The 13890-nt window shown below is 38.8% G+C and overlaps 1 protein-coding gene and 1 pseudogene across 2 annotated transcripts in view; one reads left to right on the top strand and one right to left on the bottom strand.

Annotated features, from left to right (window-relative positions):
• The window catches only part of LOC148721943 (uncharacterized), a 547091-nt pseudogene that overhangs the window by 243052 nt on the left and 290149 nt on the right, over positions 1–13890 (bottom strand). The window lies entirely within an intron of this gene.
• Positions 1–13890, top strand: part of LOC111333283 (katanin-interacting protein) — a 35193-nt gene that overhangs the window by 8829 nt on the left and 12474 nt on the right. The window contains exons 13-35 of the mRNA XM_088735962.1: positions 209–292; positions 920–966; positions 1840–1956; positions 3275–3318; positions 3551–3669; positions 4142–4295; positions 4482–4607; positions 4824–4940; positions 5123–5272; positions 6156–6230; positions 6353–6442; positions 6866–7092; positions 7306–7458; positions 8185–8271; positions 8594–8665; positions 10416–10493; positions 10630–10691; positions 11065–11227; positions 11578–11623; positions 11993–12114; positions 12556–12656; positions 12820–12901; positions 13315–13462. Of these exons, the coding sequence (XP_088592088.1) occupies positions 209–292; positions 920–966; positions 1840–1956; positions 3275–3318; positions 3551–3669; positions 4142–4295; positions 4482–4607; positions 4824–4940; positions 5123–5272; positions 6156–6230; positions 6353–6442; positions 6866–7092; positions 7306–7458; positions 8185–8271; positions 8594–8665; positions 10416–10493; positions 10630–10691; positions 11065–11227; positions 11578–11623; positions 11993–12114; positions 12556–12656; positions 12820–12901; positions 13315–13462 (2464 nt within the window). The remainder of the gene's footprint in view (positions 1–208; positions 293–919; positions 967–1839; positions 1957–3274; positions 3319–3550; positions 3670–4141; positions 4296–4481; positions 4608–4823; positions 4941–5122; positions 5273–6155; positions 6231–6352; positions 6443–6865; positions 7093–7305; positions 7459–8184; positions 8272–8593; positions 8666–10415; positions 10494–10629; positions 10692–11064; positions 11228–11577; positions 11624–11992; positions 12115–12555; positions 12657–12819; positions 12902–13314; positions 13463–13890) is intronic.

Raw genomic sequence — 13890 nt, 5'->3', positions numbered from 1 at the left:
AAGTTATTAAAAAGTGTTCCGTATTATCTTGTAAAAGAAAATTGAGTGAGGTGACCTAAAAATTAGTTTTTCACTTTTAGTTATTAATTTTTTGCCTGCACACATAAAATAAATTTTCTGCATTACCCTTAATTTCCCCTGTATAAAGATTTCAATTGACAGTCTTTATGAAATGAATTATTTCCATAATTTTGCTTCCTTATCAAAGGCGAAAGAAGAATGCCGATCATTATGACAGCATAGAACACTTTTCACCCAAAGATGACAGATCTTATGCTAAACAACAAAAGAGGTGAGTGCTTTGATTTTCTAATCAAGTTGATTTATAAGTAATTACTAGTTAATTAGCAAGTAACAAGTATTTTTTTTTAAAGTTATGATTCCCAAGAGCAAAAATAATAATTGTAACGATAATTAATTTGATATAGCTAATTGTACTATGGTTAAGGTTGACCTTAAGACCAGGGTTGTGACCAGCGGCTGCATTCTATGCAAACAGGCATTGTACAGGGTGACCACAGAGACTTCAGGAGCAGATGCATGTGATTGTATATGTGGCTTGCTTTACTTTACTAATCTTTGTGGATCATTTCACATTTACAGCTTTTATCAGCTGTTGCATTTCTACCTCACTCCCCCACCTATGTTGTAGGTAAAAAAGGAGGGTTGGTGTAGTATTCCAGTGAAATTTCAGTGCAACAGTAATGGTTGGTTAATGCCACATGGTTACCATCAGTGGGATTTTCTGAGCTCCAGGTCTTACTGCATTGAAGGGACCTCTGAAGTTCAACATTATTTTTTGATGAGTTTAATTCTTGATTTATGTAAGTAAGATTAATTCAAAACTAATGTTAATCTGATAATTGGCAAAACATCATTTGTTGTATGAACACAAAATTAATTGATTTCAACTTTTTAGATCAGAAAAACATGAATCACAAAATCAAGAAGTAACCCTGACATCAGGTAAAGAACTAAGTTCTTCTTTTTTTTTTTTATAAATCACTCTCTTGATTGAGTTTCCCCAGAAAGATGTGAACTTCAGACCCTCTGATTTCTTGGTGGGACACTGTATTTTTAAGCTACAGAGAAATTGCATTTGGTGGTAAGCTATGCCCTTTGGTAGGTTCAAATGTGATAAGTGTCCTGGTCACTGCTATGATCAGTTCAAAAGAGTCATGTGTCCAAATGGTATCTTTATGCTAGTGGCAAATTCCAAACAGGTTGACTCTCTCTGTGTGCCAGCTATGCTCAGAATTCTCTGTTTCGTCATCTTCTCGGTGTAAAAGTAGTTTTTTCATGAACACATTCAACTTGATAATTTCAATTAAATCAATGAGCAGGCCTGTATTGTGACATAGTTTTAGTTTTTAGTTTTAGTTTTAACGGCTTTACCGGGTGTGACTAGACCCGGAAGGGTTAATGTGAACGGAACACAAGGTCCATGTGAGGCACCACCCCTCCCCCCAATTCACCCTGGATAGACACTACACAAAGATAGACCACAACACCGGGCACTACGTGCCCTACTCTTTTCAAGGAATGTGTGGGTTCTTTAACGTCCCACAAATTTAAGTCACATATAAGGGGTTGTGATACGGGACCTTCATTTCTCGTCCCTATCCGAGAAGACTAGAAAGTCTAACCATTTGCAGAAATTATTACAAAGGCAGCAATTTCTACTCAGTTATTTAAAGACCCTGATTGTTGGTCCAGCCAGATTTGAACTCTCGACCTCCCGCACAACAGTCCGGCGCTATACCAGTTAAGAAAGATAACTATTCAGAGAATGTAAATCAACTATGTGCAACCTTGTTTCTTGTTTAATTTCTGTTCTAGCTTCAGAAAAGAAGAGTAGACCTTTGTCTGCAACAAGAAGAATGGAACCTAAGGATAAATTGGATGACAATGCAGTAGAGATTTTTAAAGCAATGGCTGAAGAGAATCAGACAATAGGTGAGAGATTATAACACCACAATATTTTTAACCCTTTACTCCCATGACCTCAATAGTAACTTTCCTTACTGTCTGACAGACAATTCTTATAATAGAATTAATTTGAAAAATTTGGTATTGGATCAACTACTTGTCCCCTAGTTTATATTTTTCTCTCAGTGTTCTCATTACTTGTCTGCTTGATATTGTATTGATATTGTAAGGAGAAATTCTCTCTTGGTCACTCATGAGATTTAAAGGGTTTTAAATAATATCACTTTAAAAAATCTGGTATTAGCAATGAAATGTGAACAAAACAAAAAAATTAGCAAATTAAATTGAATAAAAGCTCATGCAATGCCTCTGGACCTCTCTGGGGCCCTTTAAAGCCAATGAGTGAATTGCCTTGTTTAACTTAGTTTTAAACTACGTTTAGCTCCATTTGAGTTCAAACTACACATTTTCTGACTTAAGGTGGCTCGTACCGGTTTTCATCTTTTTGATGGTTTGTAACTTTGAAAGAATACAACAGAAAGACTGACCGAGGCAAGTTGAACACTTTTACGGGGTTGAATTATATAATAATTGGTTATCCAAAAATAGGTGTCATTTCGTCATTAGCAGTTTCCATGGCAACGCTTTCATAGGCTTATTAGAACACATTTTTTAGCTTGTGGCTGAAATAATTCGAAAACTAACCCGGTGACCCCGTGATTTTTTTCAGTGATTGCTTTTGGCACTTGAAAAGGAAAATGCACAAAGAGTTTTAAAAAATTCTACGGAGTGGAATTTCAGAAAATCTAGAATAAAAGGCAATTTTCACACATCGCAAACTTCCTTCCATAAAATTTTCTAGTTTTTTTCTAATGATTCCTTCCAATGTTATTCCTTGAAGTTTCAAAGTCTTCTTCCATTTCAGGTAGATTATCCTTCACTTGAGTTCTTTTTTCGCCGTCGCAAGATTTCATATCGGTTGAATATTTCTTTTAAATGTGAAGTGAAGCAACCCTTACTTCTTTGAAAATCGTCTTGTTTATCTTAGTTTCTATCTCCTGCATTCACAGTGGCTGCTCAACACATCAAATACAAGCTCTTAGGTAAACTTCTCGCATAAGTAGAAAAAAAATCCTCGCGCCGCCATCTTTGTTTTAAATTTTCGTCTTAATCTTGCGCTTCTTTCGCATGTTTGTCTCGCACGTGACGCAAGAGTTATCTGTTCCCCGTGCGAGGAAACTAGTATGAGCCACCTTAAATGATACTGGTGTTAAAATGTTGTGTCATGAGATGGTCAGATAACTAAATATTAATTATTTATTAACCCTTCTTTATCATTTTTTAGAATCAAAAGCTTCTGGCTCTCAGACAGCTCCAGTAAGATCTAAGGTAAGTTGCAAAGTTAACAGGGCTTTCATTAAGGGGAACTGAAACAGCATTAGAAATGATATTTTTGAATCATTAGCAGTGATTTTCCTGAATGATTGGCAAGCCATTAATTTTGAGTTGCAATAATTGAGATTTTGTAGTTAGTTTACTATTGAGAGTCATTCAGTATTGATTTAGATTGAGATTTGATCATACAGATTTTGCTTGAGATTTTGTTTTTGCCTTTTCCTAGAACCTATCCAGCACACCATTACATGAGGTTAAAAGACCATCATCATTGGCTTCCTTTCCTTTGAAAACTGATGATACCATCGCTCTTGTCACAGAGAAAGTCAGAAAAATGGATGCAAGGTAAATGGCCAATTTATATTCATATCTAATTTGAGTTTGGCCTACTTGTTTATGGCGATCAAAAGTTATGGCAATCAGTTATTTGACCCTACAGTATTACTAAGTATTAAAAGGAGTTAGATTCAGTGTCTATATTATGAATGTAGTAAAAGTGAACAATAGCCCCCGTGATCGGCTGACAGTTGGCCGACACAGTACTGACAGCCGGCCAAACGAACCAATTGTTGTATTTACCTACCACCTAACTTGTATTTTAATGCTAAAAAAGACCTGTTGGCTGTCTGCCAACTGTCGGCCGACAGTATCTTTTGGGAACTGTTCTTCACTTTTGCCATAAATGTTGTAAGCTTATCATTGGAAACGTTGCTACTCAACATATAATAACAGAGGAAGTAAAATATCAGGTCATGATGTAACCACTTGGACAAACATTTACCAAAGTGACAAAGAGGTCTTGATTTTTCACCTGCAGGCAACAGCAAAGTTTGATAGAGCTTCTGTCCAAACTGGAATGCAAGGCTCCTTTAAAAGTACCCAGTCCTTCACCTTCTCGACCTTCCCCAATGAAGGCCACCGTACCATTTTCACCTGTGACAAAATCTTCATCCATCGAGAGTCAGTCCCAGGTACTGAGGATGTGTATTCTCTTGTCTCGTTAAGGGGTACCCAATCTGGCAGTTTGCTAGGGAGGGAAATGACTTTCAGTGTTGTTCATTAGTTGGTTCTGTTCCTGCATGTACAGTTAAGTGGCTTGACTCCACGTTTTCGCTTGCCCTTGAACAGCAAACGGTATATTTTGTATTATCCTCTAGGATCTCAGTGTGATGGATTCACTGGAAGATGCTAAAAATAATAAAGTTGAAAACGAAGAGGGACTAGATGTCTACTTTGAGATTATTTCAAACTGGGGAAACTCAAGTTATGTTGGACTAACAGAGGTTTGTTAGTTTCCTTCGCTTGTATTATTGTCGTTACTTTTAATAACAACGCCATAATTATTCGCTGTTAATTAGGAGTTACGGAGGGCTAACGCTCGAAGCGTCAGCTTTTTAACTCTTTACGGTGGCCAATTTACAATTTCAACTTAGTTGATATTACCAAATTAACTAATCTGGTGGTTTGTTTTCTCTTTACGTAAATTCTTTGTTCTTCAGATTCAGTTCTTCGATTTAGAAGGTAACATGATTCCTTATGATGAGCACAATGTTAGTTTGTCAGGCCATGTTGGAGACGGAGGTGTTCTTGGTAACTTAACCAATGGCAAAACAAAGGTAAATATGTTTTACTTAGTGTTTATCTTACTTGATTGTACTGTAAGCCAATTGTTGTAGGGTGCTCTTAAAACTACTGTATAAGCGTTCCTTTTTGTCTCACAAATGGGCCCTTTGCGATAGCTGAATACATCTACATGCTGGTGGTGAATTAATTCTGAATGTTACTGTTTTTTTCTCAGACAATTAAAGGTCGGTACATGTGGTCATGTGGGTTTGAAAGTAAACATCCAGTTGAATTAGTGTTTCACCTGCCTAGTGGTGATACTACCAGTCTTGAATCTCATGGATTGTCAAAAATTTCTGTCTGGAATTATAACAGAGGCATCAAGGTTAGTCATTTGGCACCGCGTTCTGAACATTTTGTTACTTGTAGTTCCGCGCAACGAAACAACATAGACTGTTATTGTTTCATCCTAATTGACTTGTCCACCTACCTGTATGGGAAAAAATGTTGTTTTCCCCGTCTTTAAAGTGAAAGAAAAAAAGATTAAAACAGATGTAAGACAAGAAGTGATTATGTTAAACATTTGACACGCGTAGGAGTATGAAAAAGCTAACCAGGTGTCTCTACTTAGTTTCTCATAATCCTTTCAACACTGCTGGTCCTAGCAGTAAAGAGGATGCTTGTGACATGTGAACGGCTACGTGTAGTGGCTCACAATCCGGGCAAAACGTATTGACTATTTGTTCAAGCATATGACAGCTCTCCTCAAATCTTACTGCTTGACTAAAGTAGATGTCCTTCTCACCTCTCCCTTTTTTTTTTTTTTAGCGTTTTTGTCCCCAAAATATGTTTTCCTAAGAGAAATTGCAAATGAAACAACATTGAAAGAGGGAAAAGGGGAAAGGAAAAGTATGATAGATGAGCCTAGATTGAAAAAAGTACGTTCCGCTTAGTTGTCTCAGACGAAAGTTTTGTCTGCAATTGCAGCCCACCTTTGAGTTCTCTGTAACTCAATGGTAGAGCATCGTGCCGTGAAACCAAAGGTCCGAGGTTTGATTCCTCGTATCCTTACTTTATCTCGGAAATAACTGAACCAATCTTTAATCGTAAAAACCTTTAACGACTTCAAGACATATTTCTCTGATTTCAATTGAGAAGCTTATGTTGTTACCCAGTACTGAGTTTTACAGTGAACCATTGCTATAAGTATCGCCCTTTCTTAGAATCTTTCCTTCTTGAATTGTTCATGTATTTATCACTTTTTTAAGGAACTTAATATCGGAGCTAAAGATGTGAGAATTTTCGTTGGAGGGGAGCTTGTGTGGGAAGGAGTTATTGACAAAGTGAGTGAAGTTTTGTTTTACTTTTGAAAGTTTTTGGCAAATGTTGTCTGCTAAATAAGCATGTACTTGGATAGCTGAACAGGATAATGTAGGATTGAACTGAAAACTTTCTTTTATTGCAGGGATGTGGTAATCAGGTGTTTGATTACGGCAAAGTTATCAATCTTACCCACACAAATGAACAATCAGCAGGAAACAAGGAACAGGCACAGGTGAATTGATGAGCGCCATTAGTTTTCACGTAAATGCAATCTATCTTTTAGACCGAAGTAAGAGAAGAGGCATATGCAAACTACTATCATAGACAAATCTATATCCATTAATTTCCTAGAGGTTAAACATTTTTTTTACGCGAACTTTCTCATCTGCTTTAAAGCTACATTCATCCAGACAACTTTGTCTGAGATTTTTGGTCCATGACATACCTCACTACGTTTTTGTACTCATTTTAATTTTGTGAGAAATTTGTGAACACTGCGATAAAGTTAGCCAATGCATTTTGGTTCAAGACGTTTACCTTTGCTTACAAATAAAGACCACGAGGGGTATTATTCTCCGTGCGGTAAAATAAGTGAGCCATGCGCACTTTTCTAGTTGATTGTTGTTCATAAATTTGATATACTTTGCCTATAAAGGATCCGGAACCTATAATTAGAAGTGAAACTGTGGTATTGAGAAGATCTGTCGATGGACAAAAAGAGGAGAATAAAGAGAGGGGCGCTGCTGTTAAGTGTGATGATAATTCTGAACATGATGTGAGCAGAAGCAAAACAGTGTTATTAAAATCATCAACTGAGGAAGATCCACAAGGAAAAGAGCGTGATATCAAGGCTGATAGTGTTGGGCAATACAAAAATGAAAGGTAATGCACATTTCTGTGTTGGTTTCTAAAGTACCCTTTGACAAATAGATTCTATGTTTCCGTGCATCTGGTAAGAACGAAAAAGTTGCACACAGTGCGTGGCCAACTTGTAGAATCTATCACACTTGTTGTTATTGTAGACTAGCATCGCTGCCCGATGTCATTACCATAGACAGGTTTAAGGTTACTTGTTTCCATCTGCTTTTTCTTCAGACGTGTTAAAGATGGCAAACATTCTAAAGAACATGACAAGATACCAAAACCTCCAGAGTCTCCACGGATGTACCCAAAATCTCCAAGACCACATCGACAGGAAAAATCAGCAGAAGAGAGTAAGGCAGGCCAACAACAACAGGGACAAGACAAGTGAGAAGTTTTAGGTCACTATACTTTGTAAAAGTTTAAGGAAATGAAGCTCTGTTTTTGCATCTCCCGCATGAGATCAGACCGAAATTTACCAGGTTTGCATTAGCTTTTGCGTTGCTAACTATTGTCCTGTCTCGAATAATGCGTTTTCGTTTGAAAATGCAGACCTATTGATGCTTTTCCGCGTGTCATCCACCGTAAAATGCGCGGAAACGTTTCCAGTACTTCTAGTGTTGATATGATGAAAAAAAAAAAAAAAAAAAAAAGCTAGATACAGTAGTCTTTATTAAGATACTGTCGTTTCTTAAAATGGACACAGCGCATTGGTTTAGACTCGAGAAAATAAAACGAAGACGTCGCCGTGGGCTAGATATTTTGTTTCCTTTTGGTTGAGACGAAAACGGATACCTTGAAACGCATTAATTTGGCCGAAGCGTGATAAATCCTTTACAACTGACTTTCGCGTGCATGTATATCTTGTGGTCCAGTTTTTATCCTTGGTTCAAATGTTGTTTGCTTGTGTCATTATCGCACCACTACCACAGATCTAAAGACAAAGGAAAGTGAAGTAAGAACCGGCATGTGCATTATGTATACAAGTTCAATAAGACAACGAGCAGTTCTTTGTGCTAGCATATAGTCCATGTGAGATCACACTGAAATGTGGAGAACTAATGATTTATTTAGGAACTGAATATTAAAAGCGACTATTGTTTTGGTATCTAGATCGAAGGAGAAAAACCTCAGGTCTCTCTTAGCTGCGGACTTGACATCGAGTAATAAGAATCTTGAGGAGGAATCCCTTGTTACCAGGTAAATGTTCGCGTTTTCTTGATTTTAATGCAGTTGATATTCATAATACGGTCTCCACCCAGAGGGAGGAAATACTGCTTTTTGGGGAAGGGTGACTCACTAAAAAGATCATAAACACGGGCTTGGGTTGTGTGCGTAAGGTCGTTCTTAGAGAGTAAACTTGCGCCGCTATTTTTACCAAACTTTGCGTAGTGTGTCTGTATATGTGTACTTTTATCCGATGAAAATGGTGTATCCCCTTACTCGTTCAGGAGCAAGAGTCAAGAGCGGCTTAAATTGCTGCAACTTTGATTTTTGATCTTGGATTTTCCTCTGCTATTAGGTCAAGTTCGACTCCAAATCTTTCATCCTCAGAAGCTCTTGAGACTTCGGATGTGACCAGTGATTCTGTGAGGTAAGTTGACAGAGCGGCATAAGGTGTTAGACACACACTCTATTAACCCTTGTACCCTTAAGACTGACCAACATCTAATTTCTCCTTACAGTATCATCTTTGAATAAAACATTAAGATCACTAGAATAACTGAAATGATTACCGACTAAAGAAGATCTTAATTGTTGAATGAATTCTCCTTGTTAGCAACAAGGAAACTTAGAGAGAACAGTATGGAGAATATACATGCTGATGTTATGGTCTAAAGGGTTAAACTTGACTTTATTTGCGGCTGCTAGATGCACTGATTATTTTAAGGCGCTTTGTCTCAGTTATTTTTCTCGTGACTTGTATTCAATCAAGCGTCGACAGTTTGCAGTCCGCTCATCTCTTTATATGAGGGAAGGTTTCAGACAGGAAAAAAGATTAGAAGGAATCAGGTTTTGGGGGATGGTCTGACTAAGAGAGAAAACGCTGACCACAAGTAGTCTTGTTGTAGTGAGTTAGCAGGGCTCGACACTAACTTTTCAACTTACTTGCCAAGTGGCAACTTACATGTTACAACAATTTCAGTTTGTTTACTAGCCAGATTGGCTAGTGGAAATCGAAAACCACCAGCCAAACTGAATTTCTACTAAATAACTTGGATATATCAACAAAGTTGAAGTGGTAAATTGGCCACCGTAACGATTACAAAAGCTGACGTTTTGAGCGTTAGCCCTTCGTCGGAGCGAATAGAGGAATTGTTGGTTGTGTGTGCTTTTAAAGGCAGAGAATGGTGCTACGTTATTGGTGGGAACATGGCAACGAGAAAAACAAGAATAAATTAGTGGAAATGAAAAGCGTTCGTTGATCCTTGTGGGATTTAGACTGCCGGTTTGAAAGATGAGCTTTTGTTCAGGATTTTTACGGCTTTCCGTGCTACCTAAGTGTAAGGAAAGACCGCAGATTGCAATATGTTGCTTAGAATGATTAGGTAAATTTAAATGTCTAGCGACTGGTTTCGATGTGTCCTTGTCATTCCTTTCCACGTCTCGAAGGTGTTCTCGGAATCGGTCACCTAGTCTTCTGCCTGTTTCGCCGATGTATATCTTTTTGCAATAAGTGCAAGTTATGCAATAGATTACATTGACGGAGGTGCACGTGAAGTGATCGGTGATCTTAATGGATCGTTGAGGTCCCGATATTTTATCAGTGTTGTGAATGAAAAGACACGTTTTGCATCGTACACGAGCGCATTTAAAAGTGCCTGGTTGGTCATTAGTCTGAAAAGAACTTCTGACCAAAAATTTGCCTATGTTTTTGTCGCGTTTGAATAAAATGAGCGGAGGTTGCGAAAAGATAGTGCTTGTCTCTGGATCGTTTTGAAGTAGCTCCATTCTCTGCCTTTAAAAGCACACACAACCCACAATTCCTCTATTCGCTCCGACGAAGGGCTAACGCTCGAAACGTCAGCTTTTGTAATCGTTACGGTGGCCAATTTACCACTTCAACTTTGTTGAAATATCCAAGTTATTTCGTTACCCCCACCGACGCAGCCCCAAACAGTTTCTTTCGAAACTATCAGCCTTTATTCATTTGAATTTCTACTAGTCTGTGGCTAGTTGGCTACCGTTGGTGTCGAGCCCTGATTGGACAAAATTTGGTTCGATAGGACTTATCTGCAGCTGAAGTCAACTAAAGTTACGTGTATCAAATGAAAAACTCTGTTACCTTACAAATATTTTGTTATTGACAAATCACATGGGTGACCTTTCTTTTTTCTTTTAAGGGGAAACGCTGTGGCTGGTTCTGTGTTACCAAACAAGCCACCGTGGTTAGGGTCGAGTAAGAAGAAAGACAAATCTGGGTGAGAGCGAAAGACAAGGAATTTCTTCTTTCTGGTGTGGTCCTAGAGGTTACTCTCTAGTTTCGACTTTTACCTGTGGGTGCGTCTATCTCTCTAGCACCTTGTCATGCTTATGTATTTTCCTATCTACTTACAGTTCTTCATCCCGTTCATCTTCAAGATCAAAATCTAGACCCATCTGGCTTGAGAATGATTCAGGTTAGTGATTGAATGATTTTTCTTCTGCCAGATTTTTCACCAGCTTTTCAGCCGGATGAAGCTATTTTAGCCTCTGTTGCTTAATTAGTACGATCAGGTTTAAGCTCTTTTCCAGAGCGTCCATGACTCTTGTCCAGCGTCTTAAGGACGGAAGGCTTTGGAGTAATCCAATTCCGGAACTGGAGTTATTCATTCCTGGATATGCGAAGATTTTTCTCTTTGGATATGACCAGAGTCTCTATCCCCGAACCGCTGGCCAAGGCAACGAGGACACTCGGGAAAAGATTGATTCGGGTTAGCCTGTACTGTGGAACAATAAAGTTTATTTGTTGCTAAGAATTCGTGAGTAAATGAAGTTTAAATTTTTTTGCAGGTGTTGATCCAGGAAGAAGTAACAGCTTGACAGATGTTCGACAAGCATCGGATGATCTGTTCAAGAATGAGAAGCCTCATTCGAGACCATCAAGTGGACGCAGATCCAGCACTCCTGGGGCCAGTGATAAGTCCGAGTCATTACCTAGTGAATTTCTTGACAAGTATGTGTGCAAACACTGCAAAGTAATATTAATTCTCAGGGCCAATCGTAAGAGTTTCTGGAGTGATTAAGTTGATACGTTTTCAGTATGCTTGTGTAGCCTTGTATTTGCTCTCAAGAAATTGATAGAATGAGCATTTCCACTGTTCTTTTGGGAATACGAAAGTACTTAGTGGGAAGTGCAATTTTCCCATGAGTGACGTCAGTACTACAGAAATACATTGGTTTTGCCTTACTTTACTGTAAATTAGCTCAGGAAAAATCACGTGATCCTGTCAACCAATCTTATGCAAAATCCTTACATATAATGGTAAACTTAAATAGTTTAACAGTACCATGTTTTTTTCTCAGGGATGAATGTCTCCCGACTTGTTTGGATGGCAAGGCTGGTCAGTCAGTAAGTATGCCATTATCAGAGCGATGTACATTTGGACCACCCGAAAACTCATACCCTCAGCCTGTCTGCGTACTGAAAGGTTAAAAAAGAGGGTTTCCATGAAGCAGAGACGCGACAGTCCTTTTAAAAGTGTGTTTATAGTACACGACTACAGCACCGCTCAGTAACCACAGGCTAGCTCTGATTATTTTTGGATTTTAACTATCATGAAGAGTCTCCACAAAATGGGGTATGACATTCATTTTGCACAAACTGTCGAGTACTATGTGGAAGTGCAGGCTTAGAATCAGTTTAGGGATGACTCATCGAGGGGGCATGTCTTATCTGCAACCTGTTGTTTACTTAACATTAATGTGTTCTTCTGTGCAGGAAGGAAAAAGTCGTACTGGCTCAGCGAGGAGAAAAGAGGACGAAAAAGAGTTAACTGAAGTGGGAACAGAAGAGTCGAGTGCACTTCATGATGCGAAGAATGCACGAGCCACGTGGAGAAGGTAAATTTAGAAAATAGTAATAAAAACCTTTCCCATGCGATGGCCTTACTATTAACGCTGGACTCTGGGCAGGAAGGTCTGAGGTCGGCGATTGTGTTATGCTCTTGTGTTATTTGCAAGATAAATTACTCTAACAGTACCTCCGAACCGCCTTCTCCCCCCCCCCTCCCCCCCTCCTTGAAGGCAGGGAAAGATGAAGAAATGTGAAGGGGTAAACTGCTATGGACTAGTCGCTTCGTGATATGGAGACCGAGCAAAGCTCTCGCGCGAAGACTCCCTTAGCTCGTAAGCTGTCGTCATCTCGTGAGATATTAAATGAAGTTTTGATTCAGTTACCCGCATGATGGTATCTCATGCTTGTGTTAGGTGGGCTGGAAACACCTGAGAATAAGACACTCTCACCGCCTACATTCAATCAATTTTAATTTTTTTTCGTCACAGACAGCAGAATTTGAGTCTGGAGGAATCGTGGAGTTTGTTGTCTTTGTTTGAGAAATCACACAGAGGACGGATAACAAAGGATCTTGATCTGGAAAATCATGGTAAGTTGTTGTATGTACACTCTCCTTCAGCCAAATAGGGAGTTCACTGAATTTAGATTGCTGCATTTGGCGGAGTTGCTAGGGTAAGGTGTGGGGGTGAAAATGTAACTAATCTGTGTAGATTGTTGTGAGAATTAGCATCTTTTGTCATTGTTTCTTTCAGGCGATGCCCTAGATGAGCTATTATCAAAAAAAGAAGAACATTTTCAGCCAATATCAGAACACTCCAAGGAGACAGACGAGAGGTACCTTAAATATTAAATTTAATTTCTAATTTCTTGTTTGAAGTACAAATGTCACATATGAAAGAAAAATAACGAAGGCGCTGGTTATTATTTATCACCGGGGGGGAGGGGGTTGTGTCATGTTAAAGTTTACCAGATTCCCCTATAAGGCTCTGTATTATTCTTACGATCCTACCCTCCCCCCCCCCTCATGGACAGTTAATTAGCAGTCAATTTTCTATAGTCCCTCTTAAGACTCCGTCGGTGAGGACTGATTTTCCCTCCCCCGTTCCCCCTGAAAACCATTTGATCGCCCCCTCAAAAATCCTCCTTCCCCCCCCCCCCTGGCGTTTTTCTTAAATTTCAGAAGTTGAGTTTATTATTCTTTTTTGCTGTTGTAATGATCATTACCACTCTGACTTTTGTTTTGTCAGCGGTTTGACTGATTTAGAGATTCCCACACTTCCCAAAGGACAGCAGTTGGTGATCCACATCAAGAATACCTGGGGAGACAGAAACTATGTGGGACTCAATGGAATTGAGGTGTTTACGGATTGCGGCAAACCTGCAGAAATTGTAGAGGTTAGCGACTGTCTTATTGGCGAACTAAGTATTTGTAAAAGGGGGCAAGCTTCTAAAGAAACTGTGGTCCGTCGTAAGTGAGGGTAACCAGGTAATTTGGTTTTATCAACTAAGTTGAAAATATAAATTTGCCACCTTAAAGAGTATTTTTTACCTCAGTGAGTAATGGTACAAGGTTTGAGTGAAAGAAAAATTAGAAAAAACTCGCGCATCGCGAGTCTGACTATATTTAAAATTATGTACAGGATTCTTCCTGAGTTGTAGGATACAAAGAAACAATTGATGAAGTGCGAGGAACTCGCATATGGAATAATAGATAAATTCTTATATGGAGGGAGGCTTGCTGTAATGTCATGTTAAGCTCCTGACTCGGGTAGTTGTTGTTATAACATTTACACAAATAGACATGGTGAAAGTGTACAATTCTC

This window comes from Stylophora pistillata, chromosome 10, assembly GCF_964205215.1.
Source record: "Stylophora pistillata chromosome 10, jaStyPist1.2, whole genome shotgun sequence".
In the NCBI taxonomy this organism is placed as follows: Eukaryota; Metazoa; Cnidaria; class Anthozoa; order Scleractinia; family Pocilloporidae; genus Stylophora; species Stylophora pistillata.
Note: the sequence above shows the minus strand (reverse complement) of the source record. Positions and strands in the feature narration are given on the sequence as shown.